The 16365-nt window shown below is 41.9% G+C and overlaps 1 protein-coding gene across 3 annotated transcripts in view; it reads right to left on the bottom strand.

The window, feature by feature from the left end:
* Positions 1-16365, bottom strand: part of LOC109912629 (protein crumbs homolog 2-like) — a 177051-nt gene that overhangs the window by 64417 nt on the left and 96269 nt on the right. For all 3 annotated transcript variants that reach the window (XR_007265085.1, XM_020512060.2, XM_048613819.1), the window contains one exon: positions 7350-7489. Coding sequence is in view for 2 of the 3 variants with exons in the window: in XM_020512060.2 (XP_020367649.2) it covers positions 7350-7489 (140 nt within the window). In the remaining variant the exon portion in view is untranslated. The remainder of the gene's footprint in view (positions 1-7349; positions 7490-16365) is intronic.

The following is a 16365-nucleotide window of genomic DNA, read 5'->3' as shown; positions in this document are numbered from 1 at the left end:
ACCCGGAAGTGAGGCAATTCATCGCAACGGACCCCAGAGTTTAAAAACCAGGCGGGAAAACACACCGACGCTTCATCAGAGGCTGCACTGAGGATGTTACCAAGCACGGTAACGAAATGTCTGCGGAACAACAAACCAGCTCGGCGAGCCAACCAACCTCAACACCCACAACCCAAGCTGCGGGTCTACTCCAAAACCTGCAGAGTGCTTTAAATTCTAAGAATAGCTTTGTTCGGTCCCCCTGTTGTTGTGGCTCAAAATATGAAAGCAGGGTGTGCGACCTCCCTACCAGTTCAATGTTATCTAACAGGAAAGTGGGTTCAGGATTGGTCCAAGGCTCTTTTTACCTCATTCCCACTATCATTTTCATCCTCACAGGCCTTACTTCTTGACATACCTGCACTTTTTTATCATCCTCTCGGTGCTGGTATTGTTTCAATATATGACACAGCCAATGCTTTTTCCAACGATCTGGGACGTCAATCAAATAAAGTTACTTTACCAACCCTTGTGACTATTTTATATGGACCATGGACCATGGTGCACTTTGTAAGGGCAGTAATACTAACAGGTCATCCCTTTTTGAAACATTCAGGATTCGGTAGCCCAATACTTTATGATTATTTGCGATGCTGTAAAGTGTTCTTGAGTAGAACACCCAAGAATCTACTTTGCAGACTCCTGTAAACCGCTTCCAGAATGCAGATACAGAGTCTAACATCGAGGATCTCCTTATCAGTTCTAGAAAACTTTTTTAAATTAGTTTTAGAGGATCACTTATCTCATGCCCATAAACTAAGTTTAAAAAAAAGTGAAACCAGTCGACTCATTAGAGAATCTCTGACTAATAATAGAAACTCCAGCGCTTCGTCCCAATCAGGAAGACATGCATGACAGTACGTCACAACCATCATTTTGAGTGTTTGATGGTACCTTTCCAAAGCCCCTTATGGTTGGGGTGGGTATGTTGCAGATTTAACATTTGTTCCAGTCAGAATACTCATAACCTGCTGAAAAATTTTTGACATAAAACTGGAACCTTTTTCCAACGGAATCTCCATCAATAAACTCAATCGTGTGAACAACTGGGTTAACTTCTCCATCACTATCTTAGGAGTGATTGTTCTCAAGGATAGGGCCTCTGGGACTTGAGTAGCCATATCTATAATATAGCACCTGCTAGTATCCCACTTTTATTTGTGGTAAAGGTTTCACACAATCTACTAATCACACCTTGCTAAATGGTTCTTCAAAAACAGGTTTGGTAATGAGAGACACCCAACTGATTGCATGTTGTGGTCTTCTCACCATCTTGTACATATGGCACATTTTACAAAACAGTACCACATCCTTGTGAAGATCTGACCAGTAAAATTGTTGGCTTATACATGTTTGGGTCATCCAGGTCTCCACATGTCCTCTATGAGTTATCCTCAATATTTCTGGATGAGCTCTGCCCGTCAACCTGCTTTGCCTGAACAGTGTCCAGTTTTCCTTTAGCCGCCTCATCTGCTTAGCTGCCTTTTCAAAGGAAATGAAACATGCCTTTCTTTCATCACAGTTTGGGAGGACTTGTGAAAATATGAAGAGCTCCCCATTTGATTTGGAAGGAGATTAGAAATTAGGGGAAGGAAATTAGAAATTAACATTGACAATCCACCAGTGTCACCATATCATCAAACCTGATCGCAGACCAACTCACACATCTCTTTTTATTATTTCTTTGGTTGTCTTTTGTTGGTTTTTAAACATTCCCAATTCTCCGTCTGACCACTAATCATTACCACATAGAGTGTTTTTATTTCAATTTGATACAATCCTTAACTTCCTTGGTTAACCATGGTTGGTTGATCCCTTTCCTAGAATTCATCTTCTTCTCTGGGATATATCTACGTTGTGAGCCATGAACTATTTTCCTTCATATCTGCCTCTATACATCAACTCCTGGAATTCATATCTATCCCAGTCCACTTCAGCCAACTCTGCACAGGTCCTGACATAATGAGAGAGCATACATTGTTCCAGTGCTATTTCTGCAGCTGCAGGTATCATACAACAGTGTATGAGTTGGCACAGTCAGTCACATCCCCTTAACTTTATATTGGAGTTCAGGGACGCCAAGGCTTGTATGCTTCTGCCACATTACTTTGACTGTAGAGACACATCTACATAGGATTCGCCTTCACTTGCTTTCTTAATGCTTGTTCGCTTTGCGCTTCCTTGGACCTGCCAGTCTCTGTATACTTCACATTGCTTTATTAGCACACACTTACTCACTTCCACACTGACTTCTGGACTGCCAGTCACTATCTGTCACATTGCTTCTTTTTATTGCATGAGGTCTCCAGTACTGAGTTAAAAGCTACTGGATTCTGTGCAGAGGGAGAGGCAGGCAGCCTGCCTAGTTGGAGCGCAGAACAGTCAACAGGGACGTTCGTGTGGAATTGTGTTTCATCAACGTCAGACATTCATGCGGCAAACACACTGCACAGCTTCAAGCAAATGGCCAGGTGTGAAAGTCAAAGGGGAGCAGACATTTGTCGGCTGAAGGGTGGACTGCGCTAAGTCGGGGGGGCGGGGGCAGTTCGGGGGGGCTGGGGTCAGTCGGGGGGGGGGACTGCGGTCAGTCGGGTGAGCTGTCACAGTCAATGAAGGGACTTGTCCTATTCTAGTCCAGGCACTTGATGCTATCTGAGTCTGGGGATCTGTGTCCAAGATTGGGACAGGCTCACACTTGTAGGTCAAGCGGATACAGTCCAGGAATTACAGGCAGGTCAGTCAGGGAACTGTGGAGATGTCAGTCTGTGGCAATAAGGCAAAAGGAGGGATTGCGAGTGATGGATGAGCAGATAGTGGTGGTGAAACTTGAACAGAGCTGGTAAGGTGCCTCCACTGACTGAGGAAGAAGGACAAAGAGCAGGAGGATTTCCTTGTTTGGGAGGATGAGGTGGGTAAGACCTGTTGCTTAGACATGCTGTGTGCAATAATGAAAGCTGTCATTCTTGAGCCATGATGAGAGATGTGTGCAGTGACAGAGTTTGAGTGAGTCGTAGCCCGGTCAGTGTGAGGTAGCTGAGAAAAAAGTGGTAGCACTTGCCCCTTCGGAAAGCAGAAGGTCACTGACCTTTTCCCTGCACTGCCAGGCATCCCACTTCAGCTAGGACACAGCATTCATCCAGACTACATCTTGGGATCCAGGCTGACTGTATCTGGTGACATGGAGCTCTGGGGCAGTCATGTACCCTCCTCTCCATCACCCTGTCTCCAGGTCCCTATCAGCTAAGCAGGGAGTGAGCTCTCCTCTCCTTTGGGCCATGCCTTCAATGAGATGGCCAAGTAGCGCGGCCTGAGGAGTGGTTCCTGGCTCGCAATGTCTGAAATGAAGTGTAGATTAACTTTACATATGGTGCAGTGCCGAGATCCCAGCACAAGCCACATATGCCCCGAGAGAGACATTCAAGAGTCAAATTGTACAATTAGCGAGGGGTAGAGAAAAGTCATGGCAGACCAGAATAGAAGAAGAAGTAAACATGCCACATTGGACCCATAACAAGGGGTTATCTCAGAAATCAGAGAGCTGAGCTGGGAAGCACTTTTCCTTCTACAGGCTGGTCACTAACTGAATCAGAAAGTGCAAGCTGGCAGTCATAAACCCAGACACGGGCACTGGCAGTAAATGGGCAGTTATCACAAAACATGTGACTTGCAAGAAATGTCTTGCTTAAAAAAAAAACTACCCTTTCATTGACCTCTTTAAAAAAAACACAATCCAGGTATGCACAATCCTTCAAATTCACATCTTCAAAAGTGATTAAATACGAAGCTACTGTAACAGTAGAAACATATAATAAGGCCACTCAAACCCTCAAGCCTGAGCAATCTCTCAGGTAGCTCATGGCTTATCTGCATCTTAACTTCATGTACCTTCCTTGGATTATAGAACCCTTCACATCCTTGTCTCTAGCACTCTTAGTTTTAATTCTTAGTTCACTAAGCCCAATAGCTTTAAAGGGAGACAGTGTGGTCACCATTGGCACATTCTTATCAGATCAGTTACATACTCGAAAAAAAATCAACTATGTTTGTTATCGATGACTTGTGCCTTATGAATCTGGTCACAGAATCGCTAAAGTGTGGAAAGAAGTCATTCAGCCCATCGAGTCTGCACTGACCCTCCATAGCGCATCCCACCCACACCCTATCTCCACATTCCCCTTGCTTAATCCACCTAATCTGCACATTCATGGACACTATGGGGCAGTTTACCGTGGCCAATCCACCTAATCTGCACATTTTTGGATTGTGGGAGGAAACCCATCAGACACAGGCAGAATGTGCAAACTCCACACGGACAGTTGCTCAATGGTGGAATCGAACCCAGGTCCCTGGTGGTGTGAGGCAGCAGTGCTAACCACTGTGCACCATGCCACCCATGGTCAGCTCATGTTTGTTAAGTGTTCAGTCACTCTGTTCCTTGTAATAGATTCTAAGAGAATGGAATGATTCGCAGAACGTTTGTTTCCACTAGACCATCCAGAAGACATTTTTTAAAAAAATTATTCATCTATCTTCCTGATGTCAAAACAGCATTTGATAAGAGGACAATTTTCCCATCTCAATTCATGAGTGCAGAAAGAACCTCATTCCATATATCTACATAAACTGTTTCCTGAATGATTCTTTGCCACTAACTAAAAGGAGGCTAGATCTCAAATTAACCATATGGCATAGAAGCAGGCCATTCAGCCCATTATGTCTGTTCTGCCATTTAATGAGATCGTGACTGATCTGATAACCCTCAACTCCACTTTCCTGCCATTTCCCTACAACCATTGAATCTCTTACTGATTAAGCTCCGTCTCTCAGCCTTGATCACACTTATGACCTAACCTCGACAGCCCTCTGCAGTAAAGAATTCAGAATACTGAGAATACTGAGATACAGGCTATTAGACTAGACGGGATTGAGGTTCATAAGGAGGAGGTGTTAGCAATTCTGGAAGGTGTGAAAATAGATAAGTCCCCTGGGCCGGATGGGATTTATCCTAAGATTCTCTGGGAAGCTAGAGAGGAGATTGCAGAGCCTTTGGCTTTGATCTTTATGTCGTCATTGTCTACAGGAATAGAGCCAGAAGACTGGAGACTAGCAAATGTTGTCCCCTTGTTCAAGGAGGGGAGTAGAGACAACCCTGGTAATTATAGACCAGTGAGCCTTATTTTGGTTGTGGGTAAAGTGTTGGAAAGGATTATAAGAGATAGGATTTAAAATCATCTAGAAAGGAATAATTTGATTAGGGATAGTCAACACTGTTTTGTGAAGGGTAGGTCGTGCCTCACAGACCTTAGTGAGTTCTTTGAGAAGGTAACCAAACAGGTGGATGAGGGTAAAGCGGTTGATGTGGTGTATATGGATTTCAGTAAAGCGTTTGATAAAGTTCCCCATGGTAGGCTATTGCAGAAAATACGGAGGCATGGGATTGAGGGTGATTTAGCGGTTTGGATCAGAAATTGGCTAGCTGTAAGAAGACAGAGGGTGGTGGTTGATGGGAAATGTTCATCCTGGAGTTCAGTTACTAGTGGTGTACCTCAAGGGTCTGTTTTGGGGCCACTGCTGTGTGTCATTTTCATAAATGACCTGGATGAGGGCGTAGAAGGAGGGGTTAGTAAATTTGCGGATGACACCAAAGTCGGTGGAGTTGTGGATAGCACGGAAGGATGTTGCAGGTTACAGAGGGACATAGATAAGCTGCTGAGCTGGGCTGAGAGGTGGCAAATGGAGTTTAATGTGGAAAAGTGTGAGGTGATTCACTTTGGAAGGAGTAACAGGAATACAGAGTATTGGGCTAATGGTAAGATTCTTGGTAGTGTGAATGAGCAGAAAGATCTCGGTGTCCATGTGCATAGATCACTGAAAGTTGCCACCCAGGTTGATAGCGTTGTTAAGAAGGCGTACAGTGTGTTAGGTTTTATTGGTAGAGGGATTGAGTTTCAGAGCCATGAGGTCATGTTGCAGCTGTACAAAACTCTGGTGCGGCCGCACTTGGAGTATTGCGTACAGTTCTGGTCACCGCATTATAGGAAAGATGTGGAAGCATTGGAAAGGGTGCAGAGGAGATTTACCAGGATGTTGCCTGGTATGGAGGGAAGGTCTTATGAGGAAAGGCTGAGGGACTTGAGGCTGTGTTCATTGGAGAGAAGAAGGTTAAGAGGTGACTTAATAGAGACATACAAGATGATCAGAAGATTAGACAGGGTGGACAGTGGGAGCCTTTTTCCTCGGATGGTGATGGCTAGCACGAGGGGACATCGCTTTAAATTGAGGGGTGATAGATATAGGACAGATGTCAGAGGTAGGTTCTTTACTCAGAGAGTAGTAAGGGCGTGGAATGCCCTGCCTGCAAAAGCAGTAGACTCGCCAACTTTAAGGGCATTTAAATGGTCATTGGATAAACATATGGATGATAATGGAATAGTGTAGGTTAGATGGGCTTCAGATTGGTTTCACAGGTCGGCGCAACATCGAGGGCCAAAGGGCCTGTACTGCACTGTAATGTTCTATGTTCCATGTTCTAATAGGTTCACGATCCTCAGAGAAGAAATACCTCCTCATCGCTGTCTCAAATGTGTGACCCCTCATTCTGAGATTATGCGCGCTGGTCTTAGACGCTCCCAGAAAGGGAAACAACCTCTCTGCATTAAATTAATACATCACCGTCTTTTATTTGTTTGGATGTAGATGAATCTGTTTTGCTTTGGCATTTTCTGTTCATACTGAATAGAAAGTAAGTTTGAAAACAATCACTTCCTACAGTTGGCGACTTCTCTTGATAGGAACACATCTTTGTATTAGTGGTAGCATAAAATGTAGAGTTTCAACCGCACTGCAGATGGCCATAATAAGCAGCGCCTGAGCTCCAGGTTGACATTCAATGTGATACACATTTTTGGTGGGTTGTCCCCTCAACATACAGGGCTCACCATGTTATTGGCTCAGCCAATGGTGGCTCCAGCTCTAGAAGGTGCATTCAGGTAGTGGCCGCAGGTTGTTAACCAACCTCCAAATCCTTCTGATCCAAGGCAAAAGGTGTAAAAGTAAAACAAAAAAGGCTAGTTTGGAACTGAGGCTCCAATTACAGCACTTCTCAAGTTTAAAGTCAAAAATTCTGATGTAAACAAGTGAATTACATGATGGTGGTCAATCTACAATTTTTAATAGTGGTTTTCACAGAATAATCTCTGTGGATAGGTAATGATGATGTGAGTTTTCTGGGAGAATTAGAATCAGTGTTGCTGTAGTTTTAATATTCCCCAGCCCCTACCTTTTGTTCCTCTTTTACAATATGTACTCACCAGTCCAGCAGAGACAAGTGTAGCTCTTCACTCCTTCCAGACATGTCCCGTTGTTAACACACGGATTGGATGCGCACTCGGGGATGTCCATCTGGCAATTTGTGCCCATAAATCCTGTTTCAGTGCAGTTACACATGTAACTACAGAAACAAAATGGAGCATGTGAGTATTAACTTAATTTCAGCAAATAAAATGAAGAGACATACACTTTAAATGTCGATGGCAAGTCATTTTGAGGCGAACAACTGATTTTGTTCCTTATGAAAGAAGGCTGATGCTTTGGCAACAGTATCTCAATGTCCTCTTGCACTTTGTCACAGCTTTATATTCATGCTTTCAATTCCACTCATCAATTTTGTCAGATCCACCAATAAAGGAAATTTGATGGAGAGTGAGAAGTATATGAGCCAATTACCTGTGTTACTGGCTTACTGCTTATTGGCACAGGTCTGAAAGTAGGCCCTTCACTGACTTTTTAACTCATGAATAATGTGCAGAGTGTTGCAGGATATTTAACCTGCTTACAATTTAAATTCCATGACCCTTTTAAAATGCATTAGTCAACCTCTTTGTGAAATTGCGACAGTGAGTTTAATATTAAATATTCCCTGGAGATAAAAAAAAGATCAACTTTGAGTTAACTTGAGATAACTGTCAGTAAGTTAAGCAGGGCAACATCTGAAAGAAATTATCCATTATATATCTCATGCAATACGTTACAACTGTTGTAAAGCAAAGATCCAAACTTCCAGGCTTTTCAAAGATTTTCCGTATTAAAATGATCTGTGACTCTGCGTTAGGTTCCATTATTGAACAAATCACTTTTTAAAAGAATATAGCGGTATTTGAAGGTTGAACAGTCATCCTGTCCAAGATAAATACTGTCCAGAGTGCAATTTCACTTACAGCTGTGAAGATACATGTAGGATGTATGTGATCAGTCGAGAATGGTATATATTGATGAAATAAATGGTGCAATAATGTGATGATACCTACATCAATCAATACAAATGTAATTTCAGTGTGGTTCCAATCTCAAGTTGCTTTGACTGTATAGTATGCAATACTTCCTCTCCACATCCTAAGATTTTAGGCAATACAAAAATATACAATTCTTCTCCCTTATCCTTACCGCAAACCCCACACACCAGGGCCTCGTCATCACATGGGCTGCTACCACAACCAACCCATTGTCAGCCACTAACAGTCCCCATCAACAGCTATTGACTCTCCCAGGCTGATCTTTCCCTATTCCTTTGTCTGCCCAACTATTGTTCTCTATCTCTGGGTTTCACTTCTACCTATCGTTTACTCCTCTCCCCTCCCCCACCCCATCTTCAGCACATAAACGTGTTCCTAGCTACAATCAATTGTGAAGAAGGGTCACTGGACCCGAAATGTTAACTCTGCTTTCTCTTCACAGATGCTGCCAGACCTGTTGAGTTTTCCCAACAATTTCTGTGTTTATTTCCAGTATATGGAGTTCTGTGTTTTTTCTTGTTCAGTTATATCTACTTGATCGATTAAAATGCTCTCAAGCTTGTAATTTTCCGTGAAAACAGTGATAGCTGTACCTCTGGCCAATCTTCACCCCTTGTTATCCATTTGGCTCTGAAGACTATAGGTACCATGAACAATATAAGTTCTCCTTTGCCTAATTCTTCAGGGGAGAGACGTTAAATTTGGTAAAATGGGAATTTATAGATCCATATGAGACAAATTTTGACGCATTAATGAAGAATAATTCAATTTAATCATGTTGATTTTCTTTTAATGTGTTTGTGTCACATATATATATATATTTTGCTGTCCTTATTTTACACTTGAATATGCATGAAATTAAGTCATTAAACTAGGAATTAGAAAACAGCCTTGCATTATTTTTGCCAGGGTGAGAGAGCTCATGCATGATCCATGAATTGTTTTTGCAAGAACTATTTGTTTCCAAATATTCAGGAAATTAACAAGTAAAAGTTGAACAATTTTGACGGAAACTGTCCAAAAATTATTAATTAAATAATTTTTAAAAGCAAGTAGTGAGGAAGATTACCTATCATTCCACATATTATCAATATCAAAGCATGGTGAGGATTTCTTAGTAATTTTGATTTTTGGAATTAGCTTATTTCAAAATACTTCTTCAATTTTGTGACAAGTAGCAACCTTTCAAAGTCTTTCTGATATATTGGCAATAATTGCAACTTTCTTCTTTTGTTTTTCTATTTGTGGGTCAAATGCCAGTGATCGGTTTAGTCTTTTTGCCTCGTGCGTTAATCAGTACTCAGCCATTATAGTAAATTTTAACAGAGACAATTAGTTGGAAGTATTCTGTGAAATACCCTGTTTTATTTCATTTGTCAGCTTGCAACTTGTATTAGTTTGCAACCATCTCTCACTGTACCCATGAGCACATCAAAAGAGTTGGCTGCAAGGTGCAACTTTTGTAAGTTGCGAACTGTGCCGCCACCTAGGGGTAGAAATTAGAACACCAATTGAAAAGTCAAGATGTGACAAATTGCTAGGCTTTCTCATTTCCTTTCCCATTTTAAATTGAATTGCCGTCCCTTAATTCTACGGAGATTTCAATAACCAAGAGGGCAAGTAACTGACCTGTTCACTGGACCATATGACTTTAGCCAACTATAACGTGATATATTAGAGCAACCCTCTTTCCAACTTGCCCCTTCTTACTATTGGGAACTGACCGCTGCTAACTTTCCTGTTGCCATGGTTAAAGTTGAAATTTGTGCAGAAAACCAGAAGTGTAGTTTTAGTTGTTATTCCTAAATCAGAGTTGCCTCTGGTTTGCTGAGTAACTGCTGTAGTTGGCTTGATGCAGACATAACAATAGATCTGGGAACACAGATCCTGTATTTTGGAGACATCAAAAATGGAAACACATTGGTCTAAATTTTACAGTGGTAACAATGGCAAAACTGTCAGCTTTCACCATAATTATACCATTGAAATGGACAGCAACTTCTGGAGAATGCATATGCACAGAATAATATGGAAATGCAGAGATTGCTTTCAGTTGTTCCACAGTCATTTAGGCACCTGCAGACTGCAATCAATGGAAAACCTATTGAATTGATGAGGGCTCCGTTCTTATGCTTGGTCTTGCTGTAAAATCATTTGGAAAAGTTACACATTGTTAAATGTATACTGCTATGAACTTTATAATTACCATTAAACCACCTCACTGGATATGAGGAACTAATGTTATATTATATACTAAAATCAAATTTCATTATAATAAAGTTTCACATTTTTCTCAGCTCACTTTTACAAGTTTATCTTTATTTTGGCTTCAATGTTAATCAGATCATAACTAATTTTTCTATAAGAATATTTTACTTAAAGGTGAAGTATGTAAGTGCTTTTAACTTCCTGGTTTCCTTTGTGAACATTTCAATATGATTGGCTGCTGACCTGCTTGCTGCCATCATTGCTGCCACATTCCCTTTACTTAAAACCAGCTGTAACTACCACTGGGAAAGCAGGAAATGCAGGCCAAAGATTGTCGAAGCTTTGTGGCTGCTTTTATCAAGTCCACGAGTCAGCATCACCATGACTGCAAAATTTAGTCTGTTAGGCGTGTAAGATTATGACAGGTTTAACAGGCTAGATAAAAAGAAATGTATTTTCCCCCAAGAGCTGATGGTACAAGTACTGGGGGACACATGTTCAATGTTTTGGAAAAGTGAGATGGGAGGTGTGAAGAAGTATTTCTTTGTTGCTAGTGGCAATGTCCTGGAACTTGATGGCTGCGAGGGTCATAGTGACTTAATTGTGAATGATTTCAAAAGGAAATTGGACACACATCTCAAGAAAATACTGCAGGGCTGCAGGTGTAGAGCAGAGATATGGAACTAACTGGATTGTTGCACACAAAACTGCCATGCCCTCAATGTGTTACCATGATTTTATGACTTATCAACCAGATAGGGGGAAATTTGTAAACTATTGCATTTTAAGGAGACTGTTTCACCTGAGAGTTTTAATTGATAAGCCAGGAAGTGCATGTATCCTATAAAGTTGTTCTTTGGCAAATTTAAACATATTTCACATGTAATCTTGTTGATGAAGCTGCAGTTTCAAAGGGACACTATATTTACTTTTTTCCAACAATGTCAACTGTCCATAAAATGTCTCTCTTCAACTTCTCTTTTATAAATCTAACTGTTTTCTAAAGGCCTTTAAACTCAACATTACTATCAACTACAAATTTACCTTTAATAGTGAAAATTATTTAAGTTTCTCCACTTGGCCCACAGCATCAAAATCATTTTGGACAAAGAAACCAAAGATATTCTGAGTGATGGATTCTGCATCCCCAAGTCACCCCTTCTTCATAAGCTCTCTGCTAACTTTGTTGTTGAGCAATCCATTTTTGTTTTATTCATATCTTCTCATTGTTTCATTCACATTTGTGCTGTTCATTAACTATTGGTGCATCCAGAGCATCATTCTTTTACCTCACTCAGAGATAGAAAGAACTGCAGATGCTGGAGTCAGAGATAACACAGTGTGGAACTGGAGGAACACAGCAGGCCGGGCAGCATCAGAGAAGCAGGAAAGCTAATGTTTCGGGTCTGGACCCTTCTTCAGAAATGGGGGAGGGGGGATGGGGAAGGGGGCTCTGAAATAAATAGAGAGGAGTGGTGGGGCTGGGGAAGGTAGGTGGGATGGTGAAAGGTGAGCGCAGGTAGGCAGTGGTGGGGATTGGTCAGCGGGATGGATGGGGCAGATAGGTGGGAGAGAAGATGGAGAGTTTGTGTCAGGTCAAGGAGGCGGGGATACAGCCGGATGGCCTAGATAAGGAAGGAGCAGCGCCTCATATTCCACCTCAGGAGCCTACAGCCCAATGGTCTAAACATGGAATTCACCAGTTTTAAAATCTCCCCACCGCCTGGCCTCATCCCGTGATCAACCCTCCCTCTCATCCCTGCCTCCTTGACCAGACACAACCTGTCCATCTTCTCTCCCACCTATTTCCTCTTCCCACCTCACTGACCAATCCCCACCACTGCCTACCTGCACTCACCGATCACCATCCCACCTACCTTCCCCAGCCCCATCCCTCCTCTTTCTATTTATTTATGAGCTCCCTTCCCCCTCCCCATTTCTGATGAAGGGTCCTGATCCAAAACCTCAGCTTTCCTGCTCCTCTGATGCTGCTTGGCCTGCTGCACTCATCATTCTTTTAATTCCCTATTTAACATATTGGTGGCAGGAGCCTCACCAATGCTTTAGCAGGTATAGGACAAAACTGGATTCGAACTCTCAACCACCACTTTTTACCTGAGTCAGATATATTCTTTGTGCTCACTTGTCTAAAATCAGCTTTAGCCAGAACAAAGATGCCAATCCAATGGCAGTTGGAGAATGAGATGTCATCAAGATATCTGTTAGCTCAACATCAACAAAACAGACTTGCATAAACCCCATACAAATCATCAACAACTTGTATAACGGCTACAGTCACTCACCTAGACTTCTTTCATCCCTCTCTGGAAGTTTGCTGCTTACACTCTGATCTCTCTCTGCCAGTAATGAAATCCTAGTTCATAACCTCTTTACTTCTAGAATAGACTTAAATGAATTTCGAATTGCACGCTAGACTCCTTCTGCACAAAATGCATCTACAACTATTGTGAGCAAGAAAAGTCATTTCAGTATGATTAACTATTTTCATGGAGTCAGCACACCCTATCTGATTTTTTTTTCTGTCTGTATATCTCTTCCCATGCTGTGCAGTAGACTGCAACAATTAATCTGAGGCTGTGCAGTGCCTAATTCTGCCTTCTGAATATTCCCAAAACCTCTTACTTAACGTATTTAAAAGACAGTTTGCTTTTGTTTTTCGCCTGCCCTCATAGAGTTTCTCCTTTTTCCTCCCAAACCATGCCTTTTTCCCTGCATGTTAGGAACTTTGAGATGTTTCATTCCTTATTCTAATAAGCACTGCATAAATACAAACTGATGTTAGCAACAGTGCAGTGACAGAAATTGTACTTCCTGCATCACTACACCGCCCATGTATGGCAGTATAACAAAAGCAGCAAGGGAATTTCCCTGTTGTTCCTCACATGCAAAAAATTATACCATATCCAGATCTTCAAAAATAGATTTCTGTTCAAAAATGCAGCATCATTTTCAATCATTTGCTAATACAAAGATAGAAAGAAGATGCGTAAGATAGCTGTAAGTAGCTGTCACAGCTCTTGTTAAGAACCCGAACCCTAACCCCATGTAAAGTACCATTTCAAGCTAATGTACAATCACAGAGCACTGTGAGGTGGTTGACGGGATATTTGCTCCCTCATGCTGTTCCCCACCTGGTGAGTCTGTGAGCTGGAAGACATACTCCAGAGGGAAAAAGACAGCATCACAGTCCAACAACGCTGCTCTTGTGAATCTCCCAGGCAGTCATGTCTAGGGGAATCTTACAATATTTGTTCTTTTGGCTCAGGCATTATGCATTATTACAGGAATTATTTTGTGCAAGTTTGTAATTTAGATCTCAAATTTCAAACAATCCACACTTAATGATGTAACTGAAAATAAATCTCTGCCTTCTTTTTGTATGAGAATTTTAAAAAAATACCACATTGCTATTTCCCAAATCTTGGTCATAAAAAGGATTTTCAAAAGCCATTCTTGCATTATAGCTGATCCTGCTCATTTCAAAGGCAGAACGTGCTAAAACATTGCGTCCCTCCTGCCGTAAATTGAGGTCCACTTTCAAAATATGCATATACAAAACAGGTGCTAAGTAGACTAATCATCCCCTTGAATCTGCTCTGCTATTCAATAAGATCATGGCTGATATGTTTGTATTTTCAATGCTACATTCCCATCTACCCCGATAACCTTTGATTCCATTGCATAAAGAGAATCAATCTACCTACACCTTAAAAATATTCAATGGTCTCACTACCACCAGAGTTGCAGAGTCACACAACCCTCTGAGGGACAAAAAAATTCTCCTCTCTGCCCTAAAGGAACAACCCCAAATTATAACACATTGTACCCTAGTTCTTGATTCACCCACAAGAGGAAACATCCTTTCCATGAACTCCCATTCAGGATCTTATACACTTCAACTTAATCATCCTTCAGTCTTCTAAACTCCAGAAACAAGCCCAGTCTGTCCAACCTATAAGGCAACATGCTTATTCCAGGTATCAATCTATTCAACCTCCACTGAACTGTCTCCAGTGTATTTACATCCTTCCTTAAATAAGGAAGCCAAAATTACACACAGTATTCAAGGCGCCATCTCACCAATACCTTGTACATCTGAAGCACAACATCCTTGCTTTTATAAAAACTGAAAAAACTGCGGATGCTGTAAATCAGGAACAAAAACAGAAGTTGCTGGAAAAGCTCAGCAGGTCTGGCAACTTCTGTGAAGAAAAATCAGAATTAACGTTTCGGCTCCGGTGACCCTTCCTGCTCTGAGGATAAGTCACTGGACCCAAAACATTAACTCTAGTTTTTCTTCACAGGTGCTGCCAGACCTGCTGAGCTTTTCCAGCAACTTCTGTTTTTGATTCTTACTTTTATGTTCAATTTCTCTCATAGTAAAGGATAATATCCCAATGGCCTTCTTGATTACATGCTCGCCTGATATACTAAGATTTGGTGACTCATATACTAGAACATTTCAAGTTACCATAGCCACTCTCTATTGAGGTCATTCTCCGCTGTTTTGTTCCTCCTGCCAAAGTGAACACTCTCATTTTCCCACATTATATACCATCTGCCAGATTTTGGCCACTTACTCAACCTATCTATCCCCTTCTGCAAACTCCTAGTGTTTTCTTCACAAAATACTTTCTTCGCTATTTGTGTCAGTGGCACCTTCATCTACTACTCAGTTGGTCCCCTTATCTAAATCTTGAGGATGTAAATTGCTAAAATTTAAGGGCCCAGCACAGACCTCTCTGAGACACCATGCATCTCATCCTGCCCTAGGTTTGTGTCTCCTGATTTCCTTACTTTGTGTTGTGCGTAAGCAATTATTTATCTTTATTTCCATCCCAATCAGTATTAAGGATTCCAATTTCCTCTGAGGTATTGTTTAGTTCCATTTCTATAACTATACAGTCAAAACTTTATGTAGTCAAAAATCAAAATTGGAATAATAAAATATAAGCAGAAATATTTCTTAACAATTCCAGGCTGGTCGCTTGGTAATGTAGGATTGAGCAAAAATACCCATATTCTGAAATACTACACCAAAACCTTGGACTTGTCAAAAAAAACCTTTTTAACATAAACTAAAAGGCAGCTGGGCTATGCTCTGGGTAAAATACAGAGACACAGGGATGTGTCCTTCAATTTTCATCCACAGGGATGATTCTCCTTCAATTCATCCCACTTCCTACAGACAAAGGGGGTGGCCATGGGTACCAGCATGGGCCCAAGCTATGCCTGCCTCTTTGTAGGATACGTGGAACAATCCCTCTTCCAAAGGTACACTGGCCCTATCCCCCACCTCTTCCTCCGTTATATCGATGACTGTATCGGCGCCGCCTCGTGCTCCCACGAGGAGCTCAAACAGTTCATCCACTTCACTAACACCTTCCACCCCAACCTTAAGTTCACCTGGACCATCTCCGATACCTCTCTCTCCTTCCTGGACCCCTCCGTTTCCATCTCTGGCAACCACCTGGAAACTGATATCTATTTCAAGCCTACCGACTCCCACAGCTACATAGAATACACCTCCTCTCACCCACCTTCCTGCAAGAATGCCATCCCCTATTCCCAACTCCTTCGCCTCCGCCGCATCTGCTCCCGAGATGAGGCATTCCACTCCCGGACATCCCAGATGTCCTTGTTTTTCAAGGACTGCAACTTCCCCTCCACAGTGGTCGAAAACGCCCTCGACTGCATCTCTTGCATTTCCCACAACTCATCCCTTACACCCCCTCCTCGCAATAACAACAAAAACAGAATCCCCCTCATCCTCACGTACCACCCCCCAACCTCCGGATCCAACACA

The sequence above is a fragment of the Rhincodon typus genome, chromosome 28 (assembly GCF_021869965.1).
Source record: "Rhincodon typus isolate 14 chromosome 28, sRhiTyp1.1, whole genome shotgun sequence".
In the NCBI taxonomy this organism is placed as follows: domain Eukaryota; kingdom Metazoa; phylum Chordata; class Chondrichthyes; order Orectolobiformes; family Rhincodontidae; genus Rhincodon; species Rhincodon typus.
The sequence above is the reverse complement of the archived record's forward strand: the minus strand, read 5'-3'. Positions and strand labels throughout refer to the sequence as shown.